Source organism: Sciurus vulgaris, assembly GCF_902686455.1.
Source record: "Sciurus vulgaris genome assembly, chromosome: 8".
Taxonomy (NCBI): Eukaryota; Metazoa; Chordata; class Mammalia; order Rodentia; family Sciuridae; genus Sciurus; species Sciurus vulgaris.
In genome coordinates, this window is record NC_136468.1 from 84436693 (window position 1) to 84464015 (window position 27323).

Below are 27323 nucleotides of genomic sequence, written 5' to 3' on the forward strand. Positions count from 1 at the left end.
TTGGGCGAATCTTCTGGGAGCTGCAGTGAGTCAAGCAGAGCGCTGAGAGGCTTGATGGGGGAGCCCGCAGGTTTCTCCCCCAGATCCACCTTTCTTAGAGAGGTTGGTGCATTATACTACATTGGGCCGCTTGCAACATGTGCTGGGGACCAGACCTGGCTTGCACAAGGTGTTAAGACACCTAACTTCTGTCCCCAAGATGTAGAAACATGCGAAACTGCCTTAGAGAAAGTCTGTTTGGAGGAAGAATTTCCAAGCCTTGGGGCCTGGACTATTCTAAATGTTCGTTATGGGTACAAATTGCTGTACAAAAGGGTGTTTTCTGAATTTGGCAAAAACTAGGAAGATCTAAATTTAGACTTGAGTGAATGAAGTATTTTTTGTGACAGTTATAGGTACCCTTTAGTAATCTTATACTGAAAGCTCAGCGGTGTGTTTGACATGTGTTCCTCAGTTGGTGAGAGTCTTATCACCCTTTTAACATAAGAAAGCTGAATGGGACATGGATTTTGCTGGTTTGAAAGAGAAAAGAAAGGTAGTGATGTAACCTGTGTTCTAGGCACCTTGTGTTCAGCCACATATCTGGACCCAAAGCACTCAAACAGCTTTTCCTGTGCTACATCCTTAATCTGTCAAATAGCCCAGTAACACAGGAACGTCTAATGGGCGAACTTTTCTTTTTTTTTTAACTACTGCTTTAGGTGTTGGGATTCCTATTGAACCAAATGGGTTAACTATTCGGTTTGAAACAGGCTGAGAACCTGGCATGTCAAGGCAGCAGCCCTGAGCCAGTGTCTATTTAAGGATTATGGAAACTGAACAAGTGCCCAGGACTAGAAACTGTTGTCAACCCTGGGCTCTCAGCCTCAGGGTAAACAAGTTTCATGCTTCCTTTAATTTTAAATCTGTGAAAGGTTTGTTTCAGTTTTTTAGGAAAATACTGTATCCAAGTAATGTTTCTTTTCTAAACTTGATACTATTCCATGCTAATGTAGCAAAGAGATAAAGTTGGAAAGATGACAACTGCTAAAGTAAAATTGATTCCTACAGTATAAGGAATTTAAGTACTTTCATTTTTCTCCTAGCTGGAAATTACAAACGATTCCCAAGTGGTCTGGAATTTGGAGACCATAGTTTTTATTTATTTATTTATTTATTTATTTTTATCTATTCATCAAAGGCAGCTAGTAGATAGTCACAATAAAAGCCACTCTTTATAAAAAAAAAAAAAAAAAAAAAAAAAAAAAAAAAAACAAAGCTGTGTCCTGATAGTCTTAACATTAACTTTGTTGTCACTTCTTTTTGCCAGGCTCAGTGGTGCTCAAGATGCTGAGGAACATAAGGTATGAACCAAATGGAAACAATCTGGCTTGAGTTCGTAGTGGAATAGAATTCTTGGCCAAGGATGAGAACTCTAACCTGATTGGATATGCTTCTGCTCTGATGGGTTAAAGGATTTACCTGAGGCCAACTTGGTATGCAGGAATTTGTGGTCACACCACCCCTTTTAAAATTCTGCTATACACAGAAGAGGGGGAAGCCTCTAATAAATGGATTAATGCTAAGTCAAGAGGATAGGATTTTTAGTTTTAAAAATTTTGTGGTTTGTGTTTGTGTGTGTGTGTGTGTGTGTGTGTCAAAATGTTTGAGTCAACAATAGGTACATTAGGAATTCTGTTTCTTATTTCTAAGTTTTTGTAAACATAGTCTAGACACCACTGTATTATTTTATTGTTTAGTAATTGCTGACCTAATAACCTACTGTATTTTTTTTACAGGTCTGATGCGGGAAAGGATCAGTAAAGCTGTTGAAGTAATAAGGTGTATGTGTTAATATGGAATAGAGGTTTTGATGTCTTTGTCTCTTTCTTGGTGGTTGCAAGGGTAAATTTTGAGACAGTCCCAATTACATATAGGAACATATCTGGGAATTGTGTACCTGTGCCCTGTAGCTGAGTTGGACCCTTAGAGAATTTCTGTAGAACTCAATTCCATATTTAGGTTTTCTGTCAACTAGGCCAGTCTGAAACTTGACATAGAATTAACACTGAAGATCGTCCTTAATCTTGGTTCATATACTCTACTACAAGACTAGTTCATTAAGATCAGTTAGAGCCAGACGAGGTGATGCACACCTGTAATCCCAATAGCTCAGGAGGATCACAAATTCAAAGCCAGCCTCAGCAAAAGGGCTGGGGATGTGGCTCAGTGGTTAAGTGTCCCTGGGTTCAATCCACAGTACCAAAAAGAAAAAAAGATCAGTAAGAACAATTCCACCCCTGCCCCCTGCATCGAACCCAGGGCCTTGTGCTTGCAAAGCAAGTACTCTACCAACTGAGCTATCTCCCCAGCCCCCCCCCACCTTTTTTTAAAATAGTTTTTAGTTGTGGGGCTTTGTTTCTATGTGGTACTGAGACTCAAACCTAGTGCCTCACATGTCTAGGCAAGCACTCTTACACTGAGCTACAATCCTAGCCTGAACAGTTCTAACTTGACTAGTTATTTTACAAATATGTTAAGAAATTTGTTGACTGCTTTAATTTACAAAAGTCATTATAAAGTTATACTTCCATTCCAGATATCATGTCCTTTTGTGGTATACTCAATTAGTAGAGGCATAAATATGGCAGTGCTGGACTTAAATTCTAAGATTTACCTCTTAACTGAGTAAAATATCTGTGCCTCATAGTAAAATTTGAAACTGTCCCCATTGTTGGTTTACTAAAGAAAACTTTAAAACACTTTCAAATCTTTGGCTTTGCATGTTTTGTATACTTACATCTTTTTTCACAGTAGATCATTTCAGTGATTAGATCTGACCCTTTTGACAGAAAACAGATCAATTGATTCCAAGAACAGAAAAGGGTTGATTGCAAATGGATAGGAGGGAATTTTCTAAGTGATTTTTACATCTTGATTATGGTGGTGATTGCATGATTATGCATTTGTCAAATGTCACACTGTTTAAACAGGGTGAATTTTACTGAACATAAATTTGTACTACAATAAACATGACTTTAAACATCCTTACTGGTATCCTAATAATGTTTCCAAAGAAATCTGTGGAAAAATGGTTTGGGATTACCATTTAAAATTATTTCATTGAGATGTTAAGAGCAACAAAAATGCATGAAGATCATTTTTAGGGTATAGGTAACTCATGTACATGATATACCTGAGGAAAGTAGAAGTAAAAAGATTTAACACCCCTATCCAAAATATGAATTTACTTTTATGGATGATTGAGGCAATAGCACATACTCTTCTACCGACTCAACAGCTGCACTTTGAATCTCAACTATGCTATGGCACTTTGACAAATTTGAAAATCCACTGTAGTCACAAGGTAGCAGAAAATGGGGTGTGAAGATTGTTATGGACCCCAAAACTCTTAATTCTACTTTGGGGTCCTTGAACCGTGATTCCCATATTGACTGGTTTCCATTCCAAGAGTGTTTTCTCAAAGCTGAAGGTGTGTGATCTGCTTGGTGGGCTCCTCCAAAAGATTGACTTAAGCTAGGTATAGTGGTGCACACCTGTAGTCCCAGCGACTTGGGAGGCTGAAGCAGGAAGATCACAAGTTCAAAGCCAGCTTGGGCAATTTAGTAAGACCCTGTTTCAAAATAATGTGGCTTAGGGTTGGAGTACCCGGGGTTCTCATTCCCTGTACTACAAAAAGGGGGGGGGGTGTTATTTGAAAAAAAAAAAAAATTGAGCTTTTTTTCCCCCTTAGGGTGATTTTGAAAAGGAAATTGGGTTCAAGTATTGGTTGAGTCATTGTTCTTTCCTGTTGGTCACAGTTTTAATCCCTGAACCTGTTGAGTTCTGTCCTGGTGACCAAAGCCCAATTGTGTCATCCTGTATGAGCAAACAGTCCCTTAGGGTTCCAGGTTTAATGCATTCTTTGTTGTGAACCCCACCTCCACCAAATCCATATCCCTGTATCTTAACATGGTTAAGAGAATTAGTATTGAAACTGGTCTTGAAAGTTAGGGTCGAGACCTTGTTCCCCTGGTATAGATAATAGATTTCCTTTCTTAACATCTGCTCCTCCTCTTTTCCCTACATGACGAAAGGACAGGAAGAGAGCTGTCCAGTGGGTGATTGCTTGTGTTGGAAAACGTGATTCTTCCACTCCCCTGGACGTTGTTAGCAACCAGATGACAGGGAGTGCTATCTACCCATTTCCTTTTCCTTAATAATTGGCTATCTGTCCTTTTCCCTGGTCTCAGTATCACCAAAGAGGATGTGCTAAGGACCTGCAGTTGTGCTTCAGTTCTGTAGGATCAACTTTCCCTCCTTGGCACAGCACATGCCCTGTAGCTTTAACAGCTAAAGCAGGAACAAAGAAATGCCAACATGACTATTAAACCACCAGTCCTTTGTGCCCAACGGCCCTAACAAGAAGAAGCAAATCTGAAGTTGAATGTTTCCACAGGATTTATTCATTCCAAGTGAGAGACTTAGGCTTGAAGAGAATCTTTAAGTATGATAAAATTGAGATTGGAATACAATTTTTATGCTAATGGTTATGATTTCACTGAAAATAGAAAATCTTTAAGAACTCCAATCACTAACTTATCCAGATTAAGTGACACAACTCACCCAGTATGCCACTGAATGCCATTGATGTGTCATTCAGATAGATTGAGACACATTATTTTGATTTCAGGAACAGACATAACCCATTTTGTCTAAGATAAAAGCACTTGAGTCCAAGTAGATTCTGTTTCTTAAAAGTAAGCAAGCCTTATAGTTCAAGTGAATATTCCAGACTAAAATATGTGTATTTTTGAGGGTCTTCAAATCTTAAATAATTATATGCTTGGTAAATATTTGCTGGCCTCCTGTGTTCAGTCCTGTGGTAGCGATGACTCCCATCTTTCTGGAGTTTGCACAGTGACATCCATTGCATGATTTAAGATGGAGCTGACTGGCATGTGCTTCCATTGACTTCTTCTAAAAGAGGTAATTTTACCTTGTAGCTGGGTCAATATCTGAAAGAGTCCATTGGTAGTACAGTGAAGAAACTATTATATTTTATTAGAGCCCCCCACATACTACATTCCCAAAATGATTCAGGATCATTTATAAGCATCTCAAACAATACAATAATAAGAAGAGCAAATAAAAGCAAGAAAAAGCAGGAATATAAAAGCAAGCCATTGGCTTTTATGCTTTCTGCTCCAGCCAGTTTGGCTCCGTGAGCTTCCTAAAAGCAGAGAAAAGAGACAACTGGCAAATTAGTCATTGAACATCACTTTGAAATGCATGAGGGGAGTGGTCCTTTGCATTTGAGGCTTCCTGAACCCAAGTGAGAACATGTTCTTTTTACCTCATGATCTCAAGTGCGGTGAAGAAACTAGAACAGGAAGGGCATCTGGATAAATAAACAAGGATCTAGTAAAAGTGAAGATAGATGCATTTGGCTCTGGAGCAGGAAAGTGAGTTGATTAGCCGTCCCCTGTGAAGTCTGGGCCCACTCAGCTGATTGACCAGCCAGAGTTAGGTACAATGAGAAGAAAGCCATGTCCAGGTTGTATGATAGGATAAATAGAGCTGTGTTTGAAAGGCTTATTTTTATTTTGAACTCACAAAGATTGCCTTTCCAAAATTTACCTTGTATTTATAAACTTAAAAATTCTGCTTTCAAGATTTCATTTTAGAATTGTAATTTATCACACTCCGGAATTGGGCAACTGTGACTAGAAGGCCCCCTAGTGGAGTTTATTTATACTACAAAGGGACAATTGAACCCTCCACCCTTGCCATGTGAACTTCCATACCAGTCTGTTTCAGAGATGAGATAAACTGTGGAATCAGTTTGATGTATGTCACCTTGATTTGTTTCTGGGCTCAGAATGTTGTAGTTGATGGAATGAAGCCTAATGCCATTAACATTGGACAAGTGCTCTGGCCTGTTTACCATATTCTCTCAGGTAGCATATAACCCATGTGTCACTTATAGGTCTCTCCTAGCGGAGAAACATGTGGGACTTAGGGAATCATAATCTACAGCTGCTCTCCAATACAGCAGCCACCAGTTGTATGTGGCTATCAAGTGCTTCACATGTGACTAGTCCAAACTGACGTGCTGTATGTAGGTGTGAAAAGATCAGATGTGAAGAATATATACAAACTTCAATGTTATAATGATTACAGGTTCCACAGTAATTGATTGGGTCAAATTAAATACACTTTAAATTATATAAATATGATTAACATTATATTTCTATTGGACAGCATGGGTGCAAAACATGAATCAAAATAATCACGGAAACATGCAAATAGTGGCCCACAATGTTATAGAACAATGTTGCTGTATGCTACAGAACCCTGAGTAAAATTAGCACTCACAATGCAGAACTCACAGGGAAGCAGCTTTTTTTCTTTCTTTCTTTCTTTTTTTTTCTTTCCCCAAGGACAGAAGTTGCCGGGGTAGGGAGCTCATGATACTCAGAAGACTTGACATGAAGTCTACTCTCATGCTGGAGATTTTAAACAAAGACTTCAGAATGTATTTATTAAACACTCTTTATATTCTACACATGCTCCACACAAACGTTTGTGTGTTCATTGGTGTAATTAAGAGCCGGAGGGTTTGGTAGACTACATCTCATCAAATACAACTTTCTAGTGAAGAATCCAGATGAGGAAAGACCTGGTATCCTGACCCATTCTTCAGTTGGTGTGTGTACATAGTAATGTAGTCCTTCCAGCTTTTTTATGGAAGGGAAGAGATTGAGGGAGATGGCACCATAAATATCACCAGACCTTGTATAAAGCACTCTTTTTTGAAACTACCTTATGTTAGGCAAAATGTTCCACAGAATTCTCTTCTTCCCCTGTTTCACTTAACTGTTTGCTCTAAAAAAGCAGATCTGTGTAAAATTCTCTTTTTTAGTTTTCTTGCTACTAATAATGACATTTTATCCTACAAAATTTGTCATTTTGTAGACACCAGAGATGCTACAAAATATCCTACAATGCACAGGACTGCTCTAGTAACAAAGTATGTTGGCCCAAAGTGTCCATAGTGCAAAGTTGAGAATTGCTGTCTTAAAAAATGTCATTTCTGGGACTGGGCTTGTAGCTCAGTGGTAGAGCACTTGCCTAGCACATGTCAGTCCTCAGCACTACATAAAAATAAGTAAAACAAAAGTATTGTGTCTATCTACAACTAAAAAAAAAACCCATTTGCTAAGGTATTCCTGAGTATGCTATTGGCTGGTTCCAAAATGTGACTTTCCCACACAGGAAGTTTCTCTAGACCATGAGCCCTAAGGGGACTTTATTGTTAGCACCATTGTTTTTTCATTTCCAGGTAAAATTTACATCTCACAGCACTTATAAAATAATAATTGATTATTAGTCTAAGCCAACATATAAAACTAGTTTTAGTGTGAAGTGTTTAAAGTGACCAGCAACTCCCCATTTGCTCATCACAAACAAGTGTGTCTTAGCTTGTCCACTGAGGTGAAGCTTGTCTATACTCGCCAAAGGACCACTGCATCTCTGCTCTGGCCTCAGAGTCCATAAGCCACACCAAGGTTGTTCTCATGATCTGTTTCTCCAACAAATAGTTTCAGTCCTCACTAGGAGTACTTAGCTAAACCAAAGAACAGTCAATCACCCACTAGCAGAAGAACAAAAAAACTCACACTGAAGAATTGAACCAGACATCACTGACCATTCCCCACCTCTCTAATTTTAACATTGACCAGAACATTCTCATTCATTTTGGATCCTGAAGAACAATAAAACACTGAGTTATTATAGTGCAAAATTAAAACAAGCCTCTTCAAGTTGCCTGGGGGAAATTCTCTCTGATTTTGAGTCACCCCCCTTTCCTGCTCTGATGCTATCACCAGGGCCAAGACACACTTCAGCAGTTGGTGCTTGTTGGCAAGAGATGATGACACAGTTGCCCTGGGGTGTAGCAACGGCACAGGTGGACACAGTAGCCATGAGGGAAGTCAGTGGAAACACTCAGTGCAGATGGGGTTAGAGTTGCTCTGGGAAGTACTGCCTACCTCTCAACTTAAAGGTGTCCAAGTGCCCTTCTTCGTTGTCTTATTCACCTGGGCATTTTTAATCTTACACTTTCTTGCATAAAAAAAATACAACACATGCCCTGTGGTTACAAACAGCATGGAGATGAAGACTAGCATGCCAAACTGCTGCGGCCGTGGGGCCAGCATGACGAGGATGAAGTGGATGAGGTCCATGAGATAGTTCAGGGAGCACTGCACACCATTGACAGCCCCTCGCTCTGCTTCTGGAATGTTCTCCTGGAGGAGCTGGGTCACAGTGAGGTCAAAGGACCAGAGGCCTGCAGAACAGCAGTGTAGGGGGAGAATAAACATGAATAGATGTCAGAGGACCTCTGTGAGATTCTGGCTCTGGCTGACGAGCATTGTTGCCTTGGGTAAAAACAACTTTCTCTTGCTCAGTTTCCTCATCTGTGAAATGGGACTATTTAAGGTACTAAAGGCTCATTGGAGAATTCCAGGGACTTGTACTACAAAACGTGAAGCACTGTGGCTGAACACCTATGCATGGTAGTTACTGTCATAATACGTGGTGTTTTAATTCTCTTTTTGAATCACCATCACTACCATCATCAGATGCACTAGAACTTCATTTTGGATGTATTTATTTGTGCTCCCTCCTCACTGCGAAACATGTTTAGGACAGAGAGCAAAATCTTGAGCTTCAAATCTACTTCCAGTTCCAGACTTTCCTTCACTCCTGGCTTAGCAGAGAAATAATTGGGCTCCACTCTCCACCCTGCCCCCCCACTCTCAAACACTTAGAGGACACATTTGAATTTGTTTCAGAAGCAGCCTCAGGATCTGCTCTGTAGCCACCAGTGAGAGCAGAAGCCAGTGACACTGATGACAGTGCTGTCCTTCATTGGCAACACTTCCCCTAGGGGTTCTGGTGCCTATCCCAATAGGCCCTGCACCTAACTTCTGCCTGTTCAGTTAGTTTTCCAGTCAGTCTCCCCCAGGATTCAGCCCTGGTTCTGCAGAGACCTTCTGATTGTCTCTGACCCAATCCCTGAACTTAGCTCTGAACTCAGGACTTATTTGGAAATAATGTGCTATGTCCTCCAGCGTCTGCCTTTGCAGAGCACTGGTTGGACACTCTGTCCTCCTGGGCTGCCCTAGCCACCCTGTTGTGGCCACCACTCAAAGATCCTGACAGGTCCCCAATCCTCCTGGGCTATCCTGAATGCCTCAATTTCTCTCCAGGCTTTCCTGCCAAGAACCCTACCCTGCACTGGACTCTGACCCAGAGCTCACCTGTGGTATCTCCGCACCTGGCCCTCCGCCAGCAGCACTTACAAAGTTAGAAACTATCTGTAAAATGCTGCAGTGGTACTATGTGAAATGAGGGCTAATTATGCACTGAGAATTATTTCTAAATTGAGGGCATAAAGAGTTACAGTTGTTAGATTTTAAAAAGCAAAGTGACTTTTAAGCAATGTGCCAAATCTTATTGTAGGCCTAGTTCTGCAAGTTACTTTCTATCAGAGTTGAAACATGTATCTACTGAGCACATATCTAGGATGAAGTATGGTGATACACGTTGGATACTGTGTCAGGCCACAGGCGACTGCTCCCAGTAAGAGGACCAGTCCCCATAGGCCCAGGTCCAACTGCATTAACAAAGGCACATTATATCCTTTTGGGCCTCTGGTGCTTTTAATGTCTGAAGTTTCAATATCATACCACTAACCCCAAGGTGAGGTGTGATCCTAATAGAAATGAATGTAAAGGGTACTAGCTGGCATTGGGTGTGCATTAGTCAGGAAGCATCCACATCACCCAGTACCACAATTCCCTGTGTCTCACTGCCCACCCACACCTCAGCCTCACACAGCAACACTCGGGAAGGCACCAGGATTATAGCTACATACCATGATGATGACAACCCAAGATGACAGTTAATGTTCATTTCCAGCAGGTAGCTCCCACGGTTGTGAAAGTTTTGTGCTAAACACATTGCCTACAGGAATTCTTTGGCACTTGCTCAAGACCTCCCTCATGGGGAGATACCATTAGTATTACTATCCTATCTTGAGATCAGGAAACAGTGACATTGGGAACTTAGTTGTTTTGCCAACATTGTCAGGCAACCTGGCTCCATGTCCTGAGTATTCCTCATGAGTGCCAAGAGGGTTCTGCATCTGCAATCCTCATCCAGGATACAGCAAATAGAATTGCTATTGGCATAAGGGAAAAGGCCAAGGTTCTCTCACACAGAACGTGTGTCCAGATGGCAGACTCCTGTGAAGCAGTTTCATGTTTTCCAAATGTGATCATTTCCTTTGTATCAGAAAAGCCCAGTGATCCTGGTAGACAGGATCCTTTTGAAGTAAACAATCATAATATAATATGAATGACACAAATCTTAAGTGGCCAATCTACTCTCAGTTGTTTGTGCAATGAAAGGGTAGATGTGCAATTCAGACACGCTCATAGAAGACAATCCACCCATCGGGTACCTTGCTTAAAATATTTTAGAGGTCAGGCAATCTCTAGATAAAAGAATGGGCTTCTAAATCAGTTATTTGGAATTAGGAACATAATGTTTTTCTCCTATAAATACATTATATCAGAAATGAGATTCTAAGTCTAGTTTATGGTCTCACAGTCTCTTGAATTGGGCCTTCAGAATTCTCATTTCTGCTCTCCCACACTTTTATAACCAAGAAGTGCTACTGAACATGGTAGTGTAAGCAGGTAATCCCAGCAATTCAGGAAGCTGAGGCAGGAGGATCACTAAGTTCTAGGCCAGCTTTAGCAACTTAGCAAGGCCCTAAGCAACTTAGTAAGACCCTGTCTCAAAAGAAAAAATGAAAAGGTCTGGGGATGTTGCTCAGTGGTTAACATCCCTGGGTTAATCACCAGTACAAAAATAAAACAAAACAAAGAATCAAGAGGTTCTAAGTCTCCATGATACATACTCCCAATCACATGATCCCATCCACTGTGTCCTCAGAGGTGAGCAGGTGATGCTCTGAGGCCCAACAGGGCAGAGACCTTACTTTGGCACAGTACTCACAGTGGTGAGTGTAGCATGGGAAGGTGGTTGAATGAATGGGGGAAACAGGCTTGGTTTTTGACCCACACTGTCCATCACCTGTCACCACACTTTCCCCTGGGTCTGAGCTGTGCATCCAGGGAGGGGCCTTGAAGGTGATAACTTTAAATTTGGAGCAAAGTGGGCTTGGGCAAGAAGTGGTGCTTTCCAGGTGGAAAACCAATTACGGGGAATTCCAAGTTGAAGAACAAGGCCCAGATCCATCCCAGCTGGGAATCTGCAGGTCTGACTGATCACAAGAGCCAGTGTGCTATTAACCACTGATGGCAATAACATGCTAGAATTGTTAGGCATCAAATGACAAATTTTTTAAAAATTGTTTTAATAAACACTCTAGCCAAGGCAGATATGTTCTCACTGCTAGCTATGAACGGCATATGGTATGAATCACATATGGCAGCAACAGAGCTCAGAGATCAAGTACTTGTGGCAGACAAACCTGTAGGCCCTTAAGCTTAGGCACCCCACCTTTGGGAAAGGATCACACTGCCCTCCCCAGGCAGCTAAGGAAAGCTCTTGTCCCAAGAAGTCTTTCCTCTCTCTTCATCACCTCTGCAGAGAAAGGATCCAGGTCCAAACACTAGATTCATGTGGACACCATCTATTATGGCATTTACATGCTCAACACCCAGGGAATAATTACAGTATTTTCGCTTCCCCAAATCTCTATCTCCAAGTTTTTACCTCTCAGTTTTGTCTCAGTATCACCGTCCTCCTGCCTGGAGCAGACAGCCCTCTCTGGACATGGCTTGCTTGCCCTTCTGAGAGCTTCAGTTGTGCCTCCCTATAGGATGACTTCCCCAGCCCTCAAGACCAGTTTTGGTGTCCCTCCTTGTTGCTCTCAATCTGTCTGTCCTTCCCTAACAGCTCCTCTCCTCTGTCTCATTGACTTTCAGTGACTACCTACTGTTTCTCACCCAGGCTGTAAGTACCATGAGATTAAAACACTGCCCGATTAAATCACTCTTGTGTTTCCGCACTCTGGCACAGTCCTGGTCACAAGAACTCATGAATGATGAAGACTTACAGCAGCATAGTGGTGGGACCATCAAACACTTCTAAAATTATCTAGCAACATCACAGTCTGCAGAAACCCACACCATGCATGACCCCACTACTCACCGATTCTTGCCAGGATCACGCCAGAGAAGAGCAAGACAATGGAGACATAAGACTCCGGCTGCTCAGGGTCCTGCTGCCCATCAAACAGAACCGTGCTGTTGGTCCAGTGGATGGAAGAACGGTCTGGGAGGATGGGTTGGTTCAGGTTTCTTTCAAAGGGGTAAACATGTACCTGGCCATCTTTTAGCAACTCATGATTTGAAGAAGAGTTCTTGCTTAATGGAAATGAGAGAACGGCCATATCAAAGGGACTTCCAGGAGCAAAGACAGAAAACACGCAGAGTGTTAGACAACCTATGTGGAGCCAGCTGGATATGACTCCCGTGGTGACCAAGCCATAATGCCTCCGGAGCCAGGTGAAGAGAATCGTGCCCATCAGGCCAGATAAAGCCGAAAGGGCAGTGAGGATGCTGAGCAGGGACCCTCCAATCCCTTGGGTGTAGGCGTAGCCCGTAGTGATGCAGTCAAAGCCCAGCACAGTCATGTAGAGGAAGGCCAAGCCCAGGCCGGGCAGGAAGATGGTCTGCCGGCAGTAGGTCTCCCAGCCCTCCCGGCACGTGTGCAGCAGCCTCCGCGTGTTTCGAAGGCAAAGAAGAAACCTTTCAGTTGTGACCTGTTTTCCTTCAAGGTGAGACCTGCTGTCCTTTGGTTCTTTTGAAGTTCCGGGTTTGTTAATAAATTCATCAGTGGTTTCCCAAGAGTCCATTTCACCTAAAATAAAATCCAGATAAGCTTAAAGTCAATACCCAAGTCCCCTCAGCCCATCCCAACCTCATCTTCTTTCCATTGGACAGTCCCTATGCACTCTGATAGTCTCCTGTCCCCAACCATCTGTGTATCTGCATGAAGACCTCTCTCCAGCACTGGAACAGGAGTGGCAGGCTGTGCGGGCCCTGGGGCCAACTCTCAACCTGTGAGTGACACCCCAACTCCCTTGCCTTGCTGGGACAACTTGGAGGAACATATCATGCACCTCTCAGGTCCCCAGGTGGACTGAACCCAAGTCCCTCAATATCCCCCCCCACACCGACAGTAATCTCCTGGAGCCCCCTTTCTCCTTCCTGTCTACCTTCCCATCCCCTCAGCACGCTTCCTGAAAGATGACTTTCCACCCCAAATCTTTGTCTCAAGAGGCACTCGAGAGAAGCCCATAAGACACACTAACAAGTTAGGAAGGCAGGCATTGACAGGGAAGGCGGGTACAGGGGAGGGTGGGAAAGCAAATTTCACTTGCTTGACTCTTGGTAATGAGCTCCAGAAAAAGTGATAGTACTTCCTTGGGTTACTTTTCTGAAGAAACAGGTATTTATGGGGGAAGAAAGATTAAAATACCTTTCAGTCCCCCGGGATATATCAGACAATGATTATAAACAAATTAAAAGATATTCAACCATTGTATACCTGAATACAAAACTATTCAGACTGACCAGTCCTGCAAAGGGTTGGAGGAGTCCAGGAGGGCTCTGAGGGAAGGAGAGAGGGACAGGTGGCCCAAGTCCATCCTAGACCAAAACCTGAGGGAAATTGAGGCTTTCCTCACAGAAAAGAATTTAATGCCTGCGCAGTTAAAAAAAAAAAAAAAAAAAAAAAAAAAAGACCAAAGACCAAATAATAAGAACAATGAAAAAATTTTGACTTAAGTTCTCCTATATGCCAGGGAGTATAATGATGTTTTGCATATACTTGCACAACATCCTATCAAATCAGTTTTATTATCGTCCTTACTTTACAGATAGCAAGACTAAGAATATGAATAAATGAACCTTGCAAAGTCACACAGGTAACACAGACAGGTAAAAAGGATATAGTTCTATTTATTTACCTATCTGTCTACCTACTTACATATCTATCCATTCATCATTTAAATATGTACATCTGTTTCTTTCTTCAAATACATACATTTTACTCATGCAATAGGATCTGATGAATCTTAGGTACAAAACAACTTGAGAGAAAAGAGAATTGGTGGTAAGTCCAGAAAGAGGAACTGAGGTCAGAAGCAATTCCTGCACTGCTTTGTACCAGGCAGGTGGACAACACTGCCAACAGGTAGGAATGGCTCTCACTTTGGAAAGATGAGGTCATATCTATTGGAAGGTCCTCCTTCCTTTCATTTTCACCATACTGTTGGGGAATTTCTAATAAAAAAAAACAAAAACAAAAAAACTGTTGGGAGCAGGACTGGCCAGTTCATCATACTATCCTAACCAAAGATTAACCCATACTTCTTGATATACTTGCCTCTCATATTTAGCACCTTTAGGGAAAATGTGCATGAGTGAGATGGGAAGTAGTAATTTGTCCCCCAGGACCTTGGGGTAGGTTGTACAGTTTGTGTGCTGCATGGTCCCATGGGAGTGCTACTGACATTGGAGTCTCTCTGAATGGAACCCTGGAGTTATGCAATACACAACATGTTAAACTGTATAAAGCAGCCCTGCCTATCCCAACCAATAAGATCAGCCAAGTGAACTGTACAACCAATGGCACAGCTGGAGACTCCTCATTTATCCCTGTTTCTAGGCCCATTTGCTAAGTAAATGTCAAAATTATGATCAGACACAAGTTCTGGAAAGAAGAAATGAAACACTAACATAAAAGAGAGGGGGGAAAAAAAGAACAAGAGCTCTCTCTGAGTTTGCATTACCTTGAATGTTCACAGCTTCCTGTTGCCTTTCTAGGAAGTGCCCCCATGTTTGTTGATGGGGTTTTACAGCCAATTGGGGAACTAGTTGATAAACCCTAGACAGAAATAAAAACTCTACAAGAAGTGAAACCAAGTTCCATCCAAGAATGAAACCACAACCGATCACATGAGATGCCCATGTCATCACCTGGCCCACAGACAGGGGGGCAAATATATTGATGATCTGGTCCAGCCGCCGGACTGCTGCATTCATCCCTGTAAGTGAGAGGAAGGAAATATGTCAGGTGAGTGGATGACTCCTTCTTTCAGGTCCATTGAGCCCACACACTTGCTGGAGTTGCCAGCCCTGCCCTGGGTGGACAATATTAACAGCAGGAAAAGATCCCTTTGGCTGAACTATAATTAGTAATAGGAATCTTAACCTGAAAAATATGTTAAGATCGGTTCTACTGGAACTTGAGCAAGTAATAGATTAATAGAATCAGGACTAGAGAGCCTAGATTACTCGGAGCTAGTTATTCTCATTCCCACCTCAGCACACTTTCCCATCATACCCCACTATCTTAACAACAATAATATTCATGGCCACTGACACAGCTAACAAGGTGACAGGGAGTAGAAGTCATCAAAGGAGGACAGAGGGAAGAATGAGTTGAATATACTCTGTGCCATGAAAATAGTTCCACACCTTCCACCTGTATTCATCCCATTGCATCATCACCCCAACTCTAAGAGCTAACAGTATTTCTCTTCTGCAAATTAGGAAACCAAGACACACAGAGGTGAATATATTTGCTCAAGGACACAGAGGAAGAAAATGAAGGAGCTGAGACTCAAACCCAGGGGAGTCCGAAGCAAAGCTTATTCTCATCACTATTCTGTCATCACTGAAGAATATATTGACAAGTTCGTTTTCATAATTGCAATGAACTTGAACCAGAATCTGTGCTTTTCTTAGATTTCCTTACAATTAGTTAACAGAGAACAGGAAGATGTTCTTTACCCGGAGACAGAGGACACCTCAACACCGTGTCACCCAGTTCGACTCGCCTGGCTGTTTTATTTTGGGTGTTGTTATTTAAGCCACAGTACATCCAAAGAAGTGCAGTTTAAAAGAAAACATGATTATAAGGAGCCTCTACTCTTTGTGAGGGCTGTGTTTGAATTGGCTCCTCCCTGATAGCTTCCTTTATCTTGGCCATCAGTACTCATGCACATTTTCTAGCAGGGAGTTTCAACTGCACAAATACAGGGTAGGCTGAGGTCTTCAGCTTGAAGTCAGCAATTAGAACATATTGCAATGTGAAGGAGCCAAGTTTTGGAAATGGGGGAAAAACAAAGAAGGCATCCGATGATCCTGTTGAATTCCTTCACTGGGAAAAGCGTTTCCTACCTCTACTATCAGTGATAACCAACGATCACACTGGTGGATACTGTTTGTCTTGTTGTCTGTTTATCACAAGATGGAATTAAGAAATCTTTTTATTCACTTATTTTCCAGGTCTAAAATTGTCAAAGAACTTGGAAATGAATTTGCAAATGGAAGACTTCTCTCCTGAAGGCAGTCTATTTCTTTCTTTCTTTTTTTTTATAATTTATTTTTTTTTTTATTTTTACAACTGCATTTTAATTCATTGTACACAAATGGGGTACAATTTTTCATTTCTGTGGTTGTACACAATGTAGAGCCTACCATTCGTGTAGCCATACACGTACATAGGGTAATGATGTCTGTCTCATTCCACCATCTTTCATACCCCCACCCCCTTCTCCCTCTTATTTTCCTTCACATAATCTAAAATTCCTCCATTCTTCTCTTACCCGCCAGCCTAATATGTATCATCCTCCACTTATCAGGGAAAACATTTGGCCTTTCGTTTTTTGGGTTTGGCTTATTTTACTTAGCATGGTATTCTCCAATTCTATTTTTCTGCAAATGCCATAATATTCTTCTCTATGGCTGAATAATATTCCATTGTGTATGTATACCACAGTTTCTTTATCCATTCATCTGTTGAAGGGCATCTAGGTTGGTTCCACGATCTAGCTATTGTGATTGAGCTGCTATGAATATTGATGTGGCTGCATTACTGTAGTATGCTAATTTTAAGTCCTTTGGGTATAAACCAAGGAGTGGGATAACTGGGTCAAAGGGTGGGTCCATTCCAAGTTTTCTGAGGAATCTCCATACCGCTTTCCAGAGTGACCGCACCAATTTGCAACTTCACCAGCTATGTAAAAGTGTGCCTTTTCCCCCACATCCACGCCAACATCTATTATTACTTGTGCTCTTGATAATAGCCATTCTAATTGGAGTAAGATGTTCTATTTCTTTCAATAATAACAATATCAACCATTTCTTAGGAGCTTTCTATGTGCAGATACAGGACAAAGTGCTTTTCAAATCCTGTGTCTCCTAGAATCCTCCCTGGGTGTGTGAACTCTGTGTGTGTGTGTGTGTGTGTGCATCTCCCACATCCTACAGATGAAGAAAGTCGAGTCTGGAGAAGTGAGGTAACTTGCTCCAGGGGAGGCAGCTGGCAAGAGGCATACCTGGTTTTAGCTGAATTGGAACCCATATCTGTGGGTTGTAATACCATTCTCTTACAGGTTACCATGCTGCCTCTCTCAGAACCCTGAATGGCTCGCCAGCTCTATTTCTCAGAAGATCAGAAGATGGCAAGGCCTGGGGTGGGACTGCTCACCAGCCAGCTGGCCTCTATTGCCACCTGTGAGACTCACAATCCAGTCCCTCTGAATGGTGATGGTCAGCGCTGTGCCGGCCAGGTTCGCCACGGCTGCCAGGGTGATCAGCACTGTGTAGCAGGCCACCTGTCGGGGGAAGGGGACTTCAGAGCTCAAGAATACTTTACCAGCCATAGTTTGACACAAAAGTTACTTATCTGACAGCTTAAGGATCATCTAAATGAGCCCAAACACCACTGGGAGAAGGAGGCTCAAAGCGAGTTTAGAGCCAAATGCTGTGCTACTGCTAAGCATTTTCTTCCTCTCTCCCCATTAGCAGATCTGATGCTAATTTGTACCTTGCAGACAGACTCTGTTGTTCTATTGCTTCCTGTCTGTGGGATTTGGGCTTGGATTCACAAATTAGGGGCGAGAAGAACACTGGTGGAAAAATGGTCCAGATCCCAAGCCAGCAAGCAGGGACATGCAGAGACAACTCCCTGATGGACATCCCTGTCTGTGCCAGTGACATTCACTCTCATGGCTTAGGAGGGAGCGGGGAGACACTCACAGTGAACCAGCCATGCCAGATTTGTTCCATCTCCCTTCGGTAGGAGAACAAGAGCATGAGGAGCACACAGCAGGCGGTGACAGAGGTGTTCTGAATGAAGAGCGAGGCATGAGCAACTGGGAAGGGAAATGCCCCAAGGGGGGCCAAGATTTACTCTTGGCTTCAGTAGGCAGGTCACAGCTATGTTACCACATAATGCAGAGCAACTATATCTGACCAAATCCCTGGGCCAACCAGGCTTGTCATTTCCATTATCAATTGCGGGCTTGGGTAGCCTGCAAAGAGCAGGCTCTGAGCTCAGGACAAGCAAAGCCTTAGCCGCCAAAAGAGAAAAAAAGCCAGACTTTGCAAGTGAATGAAACATACTTTGAGAAAAAGGTGATATGAAAAACCATATTCCAGATGAATTAAGGAACTTGAATTTTTCTACTACTACATTTGACTCTCTTGGATTTCATTTATGGTTGAAGCTATCAAATGGTTCTAAGGAGAAACACTACAGATTTAAAATAAACCAGGTTTAAATACATTAGTATGGTTTCTGCAAACTCATTTCCAAGTCTCCAAGTAATAATGAAAATAATCATGTTGACTCATTTCCAAAAGAACAGGACAACTTAGGAGACCCTACATTTTTTACTGGGCAAAGGTATTTATAGCCAAAAGTTAAAAGAAGATCTATGTTTGAAGAAATAAGTCTCCATGTTAATTCATAGCTTAGATGGATTATCTGGTATAAGAGATATCTTTTACACATAGAAATTGCTTTTACTAAAAATAGCACAAGCATTATTATGCATAGTTAATACAAGAATATTACAAAGAAAGCATGTTTTTTCAGTAATTTATTATTAAAAATGTGTACTTGCTAACAATCTAAAAATCACATTAAAGTATTTTAAATGTAGCACCAAAGAATATGAGTTATATAATCCCCTTTTTTTAGAGTTTTCAGGTTATGTTCCACTATTATTCAGCTCAGATCTGTAATTTTGTTTCGCTAAATTAACCCAAAAAATCTAATAAAGTCATGATGTACCACATAATCATATGTGAAATAAATAAGAGCATTACCTTTATTTCTTGGTTTCCTGTCGATCCAGTCACCAATTAAGACCCCAAATATTAGTACAGATCCAGCCACCACTAAGCCAAACACTGCTGTTAGAAGAAGATTATGTCCATATAATTCTATCAGGAACACAGACATGGCAAAGTGCCACATTCGGTCTCCCTGCAAGGCAGTAGGGCAAAGCATACTGTAACCACCGACTAAAAGACAGAATTAAATTTAAAATCCAGAAAGGTACATTTCTCCCAAAGGACATGATATGTGCAAACTTTGAAAACAGAATATTCAAATTGAACTTTTGTGCAGAACTAGAACTATTCAATATACTTATAACTTTAAAAAGCCAGATAGAATATTTTCAAAAATTTCAAAAGCATCAAAGAGCCAATAAGTTAGAGAAAATATCAAACACACACTTGGGAGAAGATAAGAACCCTAAGAGGTGAACCCAGGATACCCCGAGCACATCTGCTGATCAGGAGCAACAACTGTGATGTAGAACTGCGGCTTTGCTGGCCTCAGAAACCAGATGAAAGAAGTCCATTCTAGTGAAGATGGGGACTAGATGAGTCCCCACTTTAAGCCAACAGCCCACATAAACAGCTACATCCTTAGGGTAAGGAGGGCAAACTGGAAGTGAATCACACCAGCCTGGGCTTGTTGTCCAGTTGTATCTTATCTGCATGGTCCAGAAAAATCTCATGCCTTGAACTTGGGTTCAATCCCTGTGCTAACCAGCATTATCATTTTCATCAGCAGTTGCTGGCTTAAGTCAGAGACAAATGACCAATGACCCCTATGTGCCCCAGGGAAGGCAGTTAAAGCCCCCCAAAGGCAGATTATTATCTTAGCCTTCAATCATTAGTTAAAGGCAATCAGCATATGGAAATAGAGCAAAATCTACAATAAATAGCAGTCCGCAAAGCAGACCTAAAACTTCATGTATTTAAATTATTAGACATAGGCTGTAAATTAATAATGCTCTCTATATCTAAAGAAATCCAAGTTTGACAATGTGAGCAGGGAATTGGAAAATACAAAGAGTGACAAAAAAATGACAAGTTTGGAAAAACACTAAATAAAAATTCTCGGACTACAAAATACAACAATAGAAACCAAAATCAAAAATTCAGGGCTGGGGTTGTGGCTCAGTTGTAGAGTGCCTGCCTAGCATGTATGTGGGGCACTGGGTTTGATTCTCAGCACTGTATATAAATAGAGAAAATAAAGGTCCATCGACAACTAAAATTTTTTAAAAAATTTAATTTCTCAGTTCCATAGTAGATTAGATGTAAAAGAAAAATCAGTTAATTTTAGGTATGTCTGAAGAAACAATTTACAGTAAAACAGAGAAAGACAAAATAAGGGGAAGGATGATAAGAAGATGAAAAAGGAGAAAAAGAAACATAACAGGTCAAACCAATAGAAAACACAAAATAACATGGTAGATTTAACTTAAACATATCCTGAAGTACAAATGAACTGTTTCAGTTAAAGCATAAAGATTGATAAATTGGATTTTAAAACATAATTATATGCTGTTTAAAGAAAAATACTGAAACAAATGAATAAGAAAGAGCAGACGTAAAAAGATGAATAATGATACATCATGCAAATTCCAATCAAAAGGAATCCACGTCACTAAGTTAATATCAAGGAAAATACTTTATAGCAAAAAACATTACTTGAAATAAAGAGGATCACTTTATAATAATAAAAGTTCAATTTTCCAGAAAGATAGAAAAATTCTGATTTTATGGGCACCAATAACAAGGACTCAAAGATATGACACAAAAAAGTATAAAATTAAAGTGAGAAGTAGATAATCCTATGGGAGATTTTAAGTCACCACCTTCCTCTTCAAAATTGATGGAAAAGCAAAAATATACGTATATAAATATATTAAATACATGTTCGTTTGCATATGTTTGTGTGTGTTTATTCAACCTAAGGGTCACATCAAAACACTGTACCCACCAACTTTAGAATGTGTATTGTTTTAAGCACATGAAATATTTGTAGAAATGAGCCATATAATGGATTATGGAGAAAATCTTAATTTAAGTGTATTGAGAGAGGATATTCTCTGAACTCAGACAAGTAAATCCAAAAATCAATAAAAACAAAAATCAGAAACTCCTTATTTATTTGTAAGTTAATGAATATATTTTTAAATAATCCATAGATCATAAACCAGCAATCACAAAGGACATTATAAAATATATTTAATGAAGTGTATCAAAACTTGCCACATGAAGATTATGCATTGCTAGAGAAATTTGTAATCTTAAATTCATATATTAGAAATGAAAGGGTGAATTTAATAAGCCAAGTATCTTTATTAAGAAGTTTAAAAAGGAACAGCAAATGAAATCCAAAGAATGTAGGGAAAAGGCAATAATAAAAGATCAGAAATTAATGAACTGGAAAAATGAAAACACACCAAAAAGGCTTGTAAAGTTTGGAGCTGGCTCTTTGGAAGGACTAATAAGGTAAGTTGTGGTTTATTGTGTAATGAATACTATACAGAAATGGAAAGTACCAAGCCAGGTCTTACAAAAACAAGGTATTAAAAAAGCATAATCTTGAGCAAAAAAGTAAGACAGGATAGAATATATATGGTAGGATTTACTTTTATGTAAAGTTCAAAGAGTAAGCTAAATATATCATTTGGAGATGTCTACATCAGTGGTAAAACTAAAGAAAAACCAGGAAGTGAATGCCGTAAAGTGAGGCTCATGGCTACTTCCTGTTGGTGAGGAAGTGGGTGTGACTGGGAAAGACCCATGAGGGATGTCCTGGGTGCTGGCTATCCTAGATCTTCACTGGGATGGTTTAAATGATATTCATTTTATAATTACTTATTATAACCATCTTTTATAAACATTATTCATTTTCCTCTATTTGTCCTATATTTGGTAATTCAAAACATCTTTAAACAAAAATAGGCTCACGTTTTGCATTCATTATTTTGAGAGTCTGATGTCCTAAACCTTTCAGTTTTCTTAACCATTCAAAAATATTAATTTCATTTTGATTCATCTTACCCATATTGATAAGGCACAGCTTACATAAATCAAAAATCTTGGGCCCATGAGGTAGATCAAAACTGCTCCTAAAACATACATACACAAATCATAAATGTTAGTAAATAGTAAAATACATCTAAAGATTTATTTAAAGCAAATTTTGATAGTAAAATGTCATTTAGCATGAATTTGCTTTCAGAAAGTAGTCAGTGATAAATAGAAATGTCGGCAACAGAAAAGCACGTGGTTTGCTCAACAAGCTAGGGAATTCTCAGAGTTGGGTTTGTTTTTCTTTAACTATGAAGCTCTCGTCACTCATTGTCACCAAGTGACCACTGAGGAAATATTCAACTAGGTCCCTTTTCTCAAGTCTAGAGATAGAGAAGGGAGCAAGCCATTACACGCTTTACATGCATTAAAGTGGAAAAACACACGAGTGTCAGCTGTCCCAACCTGGGAATGCAGGATTAGGACTTTCAGTGGAAGTGACCCCTGGGCAAAGTCAGAGGGCCAAGAGGGAGATGAGCTAGTGATGAGTTGGGGAGGACCCAACTCTCTAGATCAGGAGACCTATGGTATGAAGATTGAAAAAAAGAAAAAGCAAATCATCAAATAAGAAAATCTGGAGGGGGGGGTGTGAGGTAAAACAAGTAGAGGGTGATAAGAAGAAATAGAGGGGAAGAAGGAAGTCCACAGGAAGATGCTTCCTTACCCAAAAAAAGAAAATAAATAAATAAAACCAGAAAAGAGGGAGATCCCTAAAGCCACTGTCTCCCCAAGGATTTCCAGCTATCGTGGGGGGGCTCCTCCTCATTCTTCCTGTTTCTCAGACCAGAAAACTTGTATTCTTCTCTCTTTTACATTCAATATCCCAGTCATGGGCTGGAGATATAGCTCAATTGGTAGAGTGTTTGCCTCGCAAGCACAAGGCCCTGGGTTCAATTCCCAGTACCGGCAAAAAAAAAAAAAAAAAAAAAAAATACCCCAGTCATTGTGTTCCCTAACTCTTAAACTATGTATACAATTCCTAAATCTGATTACTTTCTCCACCTCCATTTCACCATCTCTCACCTGGATTATTACAAAAGTCCCTTAACCAATCTCCAACTTCTACTTTGTCCCACTTTCAGCCTATCTTGACTATAGCAGCAAGAATGGTCCTACAGAAAACCTAAATCAGGTTATTAGCTCCTCTGCTTAAACCTCTAACAGTGGCCATCTTACTCAGCAAAATCCAAAGTCCTTAAAATGGCTCCAACAGGATCTTTCCCCCTCCATTTATTTCTCTTAACTCATCTTTTACTACTCATTTTCCAGCCACATGAGCCTCATTCTCATCTCCGAATCTTTGCACTGGCTGTCCCCTCTGTGTGCATTACTCCTCCCCCAGGCGTGCACATGACCGCCCCATCAACCATCAAAAGTTATCTCTTCGTTGGCATCTTCTCTTTCTACCCAATGTAAACATAGCATAGAGGAGCTGGGCACAGTGGTGCATGCCTATAGTCCCAGCTACTGGGAGGCTGGGGGAGGACGATGGCTTGAGTCCAGGAGCTTGAGACCAGCTGGGCAATGTAGCAAGATCCCTATCTCGACATTTAAAAAAAAAAAAAAAAATAGAAATAAGATTTGCATACTCTAGACCAACTAGTACTAAACAATGAAATCCAATGGAATGTACCAGGAACATAACCTTGCTGTCAATAGGATGGCCACTATCTGGCTATTGAGGACAGGAAATGTGACTAGTAGGACTTAGGAACTGAATTTTGAATTTTAACTAATTTAAATAGCCATACCAGACTTGTGACTATGAGTTATAAGGGCAGCAACTGTACACTCACTCTTTTTGCTGATTTTCCCCTTATTATTTGTCAATGACATACTATATCACTGACATACTATATAATTTAGTTATATATATGTCACAGACATATAATTTAGTTATAATTTGTTTCTTATTCATAATTTGCTCTTCCTGCTAAAAGGTAAGCTCCATGAGGGAGAAAATTTTTGTCTTATTCACTACCATCTTCCCAGCACTGAGGACAGTTCCCCAGCACATGATGGACACTTGGAAAATACTTGTTAAATGAAGAAATAGAGGGATAGTAGAAGAACCTAAAGTTCTCCTCAGGCCATGGTCCAGATCTGCTCTCTACTATTTTGCCAACCTGATGTCCTTGCGTTCTCTGTGTCCTTTTCACTGACCTGTTCATCCATTCATATACTTTGTTCTCAATGGCATACTCGCCACCTTCACCTCGACCTCTAATCTCTAGTCTCTTCATATTGGCTCATCAGAGATTCTCACAACCACCCTTGCTCTGCTGAGTTTCTGTTCAGGTTAGACTTTCCTGAGACAATAAATGGCCAAGAAGGCACATCACAACCCTCAAGTGCTGTCAGCTTATGCTTCTCTGTACTAAGGCCTCCAGAAAACAGCAGAGGCACTTCAAAGCTGCTCTCAGCTGTCATCATAGTATAATAAGCTAGACCTCAACCATTGACCCCACATGCCAAATCATCAGACAATTGCCCTGAATGGGGACGAGGGACTTATGAACAAAGACCTTTTGAGTATAGTCCATCATCTCCTGCTATGTTTTCCCAGGATACACAACTATGACCCTCAGTGATGTTTAGGTGACTATTACTTACTGGTCCACGTACCTTGAGTATGTCTCACCTTTTGTAAAAGAAAGCCTACTCTTGAACCAACAGATGGGGAAAGGAACAGAAAGACTATAGAATAAAGCCTTGTTATACCTATTATTTGTTATGATCAAGACATGGGTTTCCACTTTAAAAACCTGGATGTCAAGAGTATTCTATTGCAGTGGTCTCACACAGGCTGCAAAGGAAGTAGAAATTAGAATGTTACGGAAGGCTTCTGGTTTTCTCTTTCTTAATTAAGTCTGATGATTCAGGTTTAATTTAAGGTTTTTGTGACAGCTAAGCAGTTTTCATCTTGCATAAATGAGGGGACGTGTAACCCACATGTTAGAACTTGCATTTAGAGGACCCTCGACATATGGCTGATCATATGACAGGCAGGAGTATCTATTCCATTCTACTGCACAGAACACTCTTTAAAAGTAAACTGTATATTGAAATGTATTACTAAAATTGAAAGTGAAGCGAAAGATAGTTTTCATGGATGGCACAAAGTTCACCTTTCATTAAGCTAAAGAGATCATGTACGCAAAGATAAGAAATCTAAAGTGTCCTTTTGGGCACCATTTATCCTCAAACTTCAACATGATACAGTGCAGAATGAGTTTTAGTTTAAGTTTCATTTAACATCACCTCTGTATTTAATGAAACAGGACAATCTCCTTTTTAGAGAAAAGAGCATCAGTTTAGCAAATGACCAGTCACTACCATTTCCCCCTTTTTCTCCTTGACAGCTTGCTGATTTTGTTCAGGTGACAATGTACCCATAGCCCAGGGGATGAATCACAGTGGATATCAATCATTCAAGGTGATTCTACTTTCAGCCTCCCAGGTAGCTAGAATTGGCCACAGGAATTGTTCTACTCATGAGACTGGGCAGGAGTCTCCTGGAGGCTTCTGGGAAAGTTGTGCTTTCTTGTAAGAAAGCCTGCTTTGCTCTTCCCACCCACATGACCGTGATGCCTAGAGCACAGCAGTTGTCTTACAATCATGAATTGACAGCATCGAAAGTCAACCTACCCAGGCTGCCAAGACAGATGGGCAGAACAAGCTGGGTTCTGATGGCATCTCTGAATGGCTGGTCCAACCCTGAAATGGACAGCTACTGAAATTCTTGTTTACTAAAGAGTGAATGTTCTTAAAGTTTATACCCTTAACAGCTGAGTTTTATTAGTATCCAGAAGCATTTCCAATGAATACATAGACCTTTAATTACAGGTTCAGTGACTGCCTATATACCCAGAATCTCAAATTTAACATTTTTTATATTTACCATATTGCTTTATCTATGTGTATATTTATAATTTCAGTGTATTTGGAAAATAAGTTATAGACATCATGAAACTACTCTATCAGCATACATCTCCTAAAAATAAGGAAATTTTCCTTCATAACTATCTCTCCCCCAAATATTAATAATTCTTTGATACCATCTGAGAACTGGTCCATATTTAGCTTTCTCTATTATTTCCCAAATGTGTTTTTGTGGTTGGAGAAATTTGCCATTTAAATGGGACAAGTGGGAGTTGGGGAATTTTCACTTTTTCTTCTTCTTTTAATCAAAAAGGAAGATTTGCTTATGACAACCAAGCTTCACTTTCCAGCTCAGGATAGCTTCTGAGCACTGTTGAACCCCTGGAAAGACTAGAATAAAGCTTTGGAGTTAACTGTAACTGGGAGCCTCATCCACATATCTTCCAAGAATGTTTTAAAAAATTTCATTTGGAAAATTATTTGGGATGGAGTTCCTGGCATACTAATGCTCTTCTCAATCAGATCATGAGGCAAAGGACTGTGAACATCTAATGTGGAGCTAGGGACCCGCTCAGTGAGGCAGGACTCTTGACTTGCCATCTAGCTTGATCCCTTCCCCTACAAATAGCCCTATGCATCCACTCCATGATTTATAAGGGACAGTGAGAAAATGAACAGGAGATGATAGTTGTGGTAATTATAATACTAACTGTGTGTATGTAATAGTCAACACTTTTTATAGGTATAATAAAGAAAAATTAGGATGCATCCAAACTCTTGAAGAGAGAGATGAGAAAACAAAGCTAATTGCCTTGTGACGTTTAAATTGGTAAAATCAGTTGAGATTTTTCTAGACCATTGCTATATTAAAAGGACCAGTGTTTTTATCTTTGCTTATTTTTTTTCTTAACCTCCCATTTTACTTAATTAAAGCCACTGTGCTTGGAGGAACTGTGCAATTTCAGAGCACTATGAATACAGCAGTATTGCTGCCCCACCCCCCACCACCCCAGATGTGATGCGCCCTATTTTCTTAAGGAGAGCCTGTGGTCAGGTCTAATCTAAGACTTACCTAAAGAACTCGTCTCTCCCATCCTGTGCCTGGTGCTTGCTGTTTTAGTCTCCTTCTCCTCATTTCCAGGATTTTCAATGTCA

The 27323-nt window shown here is 40.5% G+C and overlaps 1 protein-coding gene across 1 annotated transcript; it reads right to left on the reverse strand.

The window, feature by feature from the left end:
- Positions 1–4014: 4014 nt before the first annotated feature.
- LOC306667995 (ferroportin-like) lies at positions 4015–27296 on the reverse strand. Its single transcript, XM_079150934.1, has 9 exons — positions 27241–27296; positions 22257–22324; positions 19212–19371; positions 18138–18253; positions 17587–17713; positions 14882–15136; positions 12235–12945; positions 8034–8332; positions 4015–4997 (listed from the first exon to the last, which is right to left on the reverse strand). Exons 1-8 carry the CDS (start codon positions 27260–27262, stop codon positions 8037–8039), a joined length of 1755 nt encoding a protein of 584 aa, XP_079007060.1. The 5' UTR covers positions 27263–27296; the 3' UTR covers positions 4015–4997; positions 8034–8036.
- Positions 27297–27323: the final 27 nt, after the last annotated feature.

Excerpts from the sequence above, each read along its gene's own strand:
- LOC306667995 (XM_079150934.1), bottom strand. The coding sequence starts at position 27,262 with ATGGGAGAGACGAGTTCTTTAG. Across the intron at positions 18,254-19,211 it reads CAGGAAACCAAGAAATAAAG|TTGCTCATGCCTCGCTCTTC; the intron begins GTAATGCTCTTA and ends TTCCCTTCCCAG. Across the intron at positions 12,946-14,881 it reads GGAAGCTGTGAACATTCAAG|GTGAAATGGACTCTTGGGAA; the intron begins GTAATGCAAACT and ends ATTTTATTTTAG.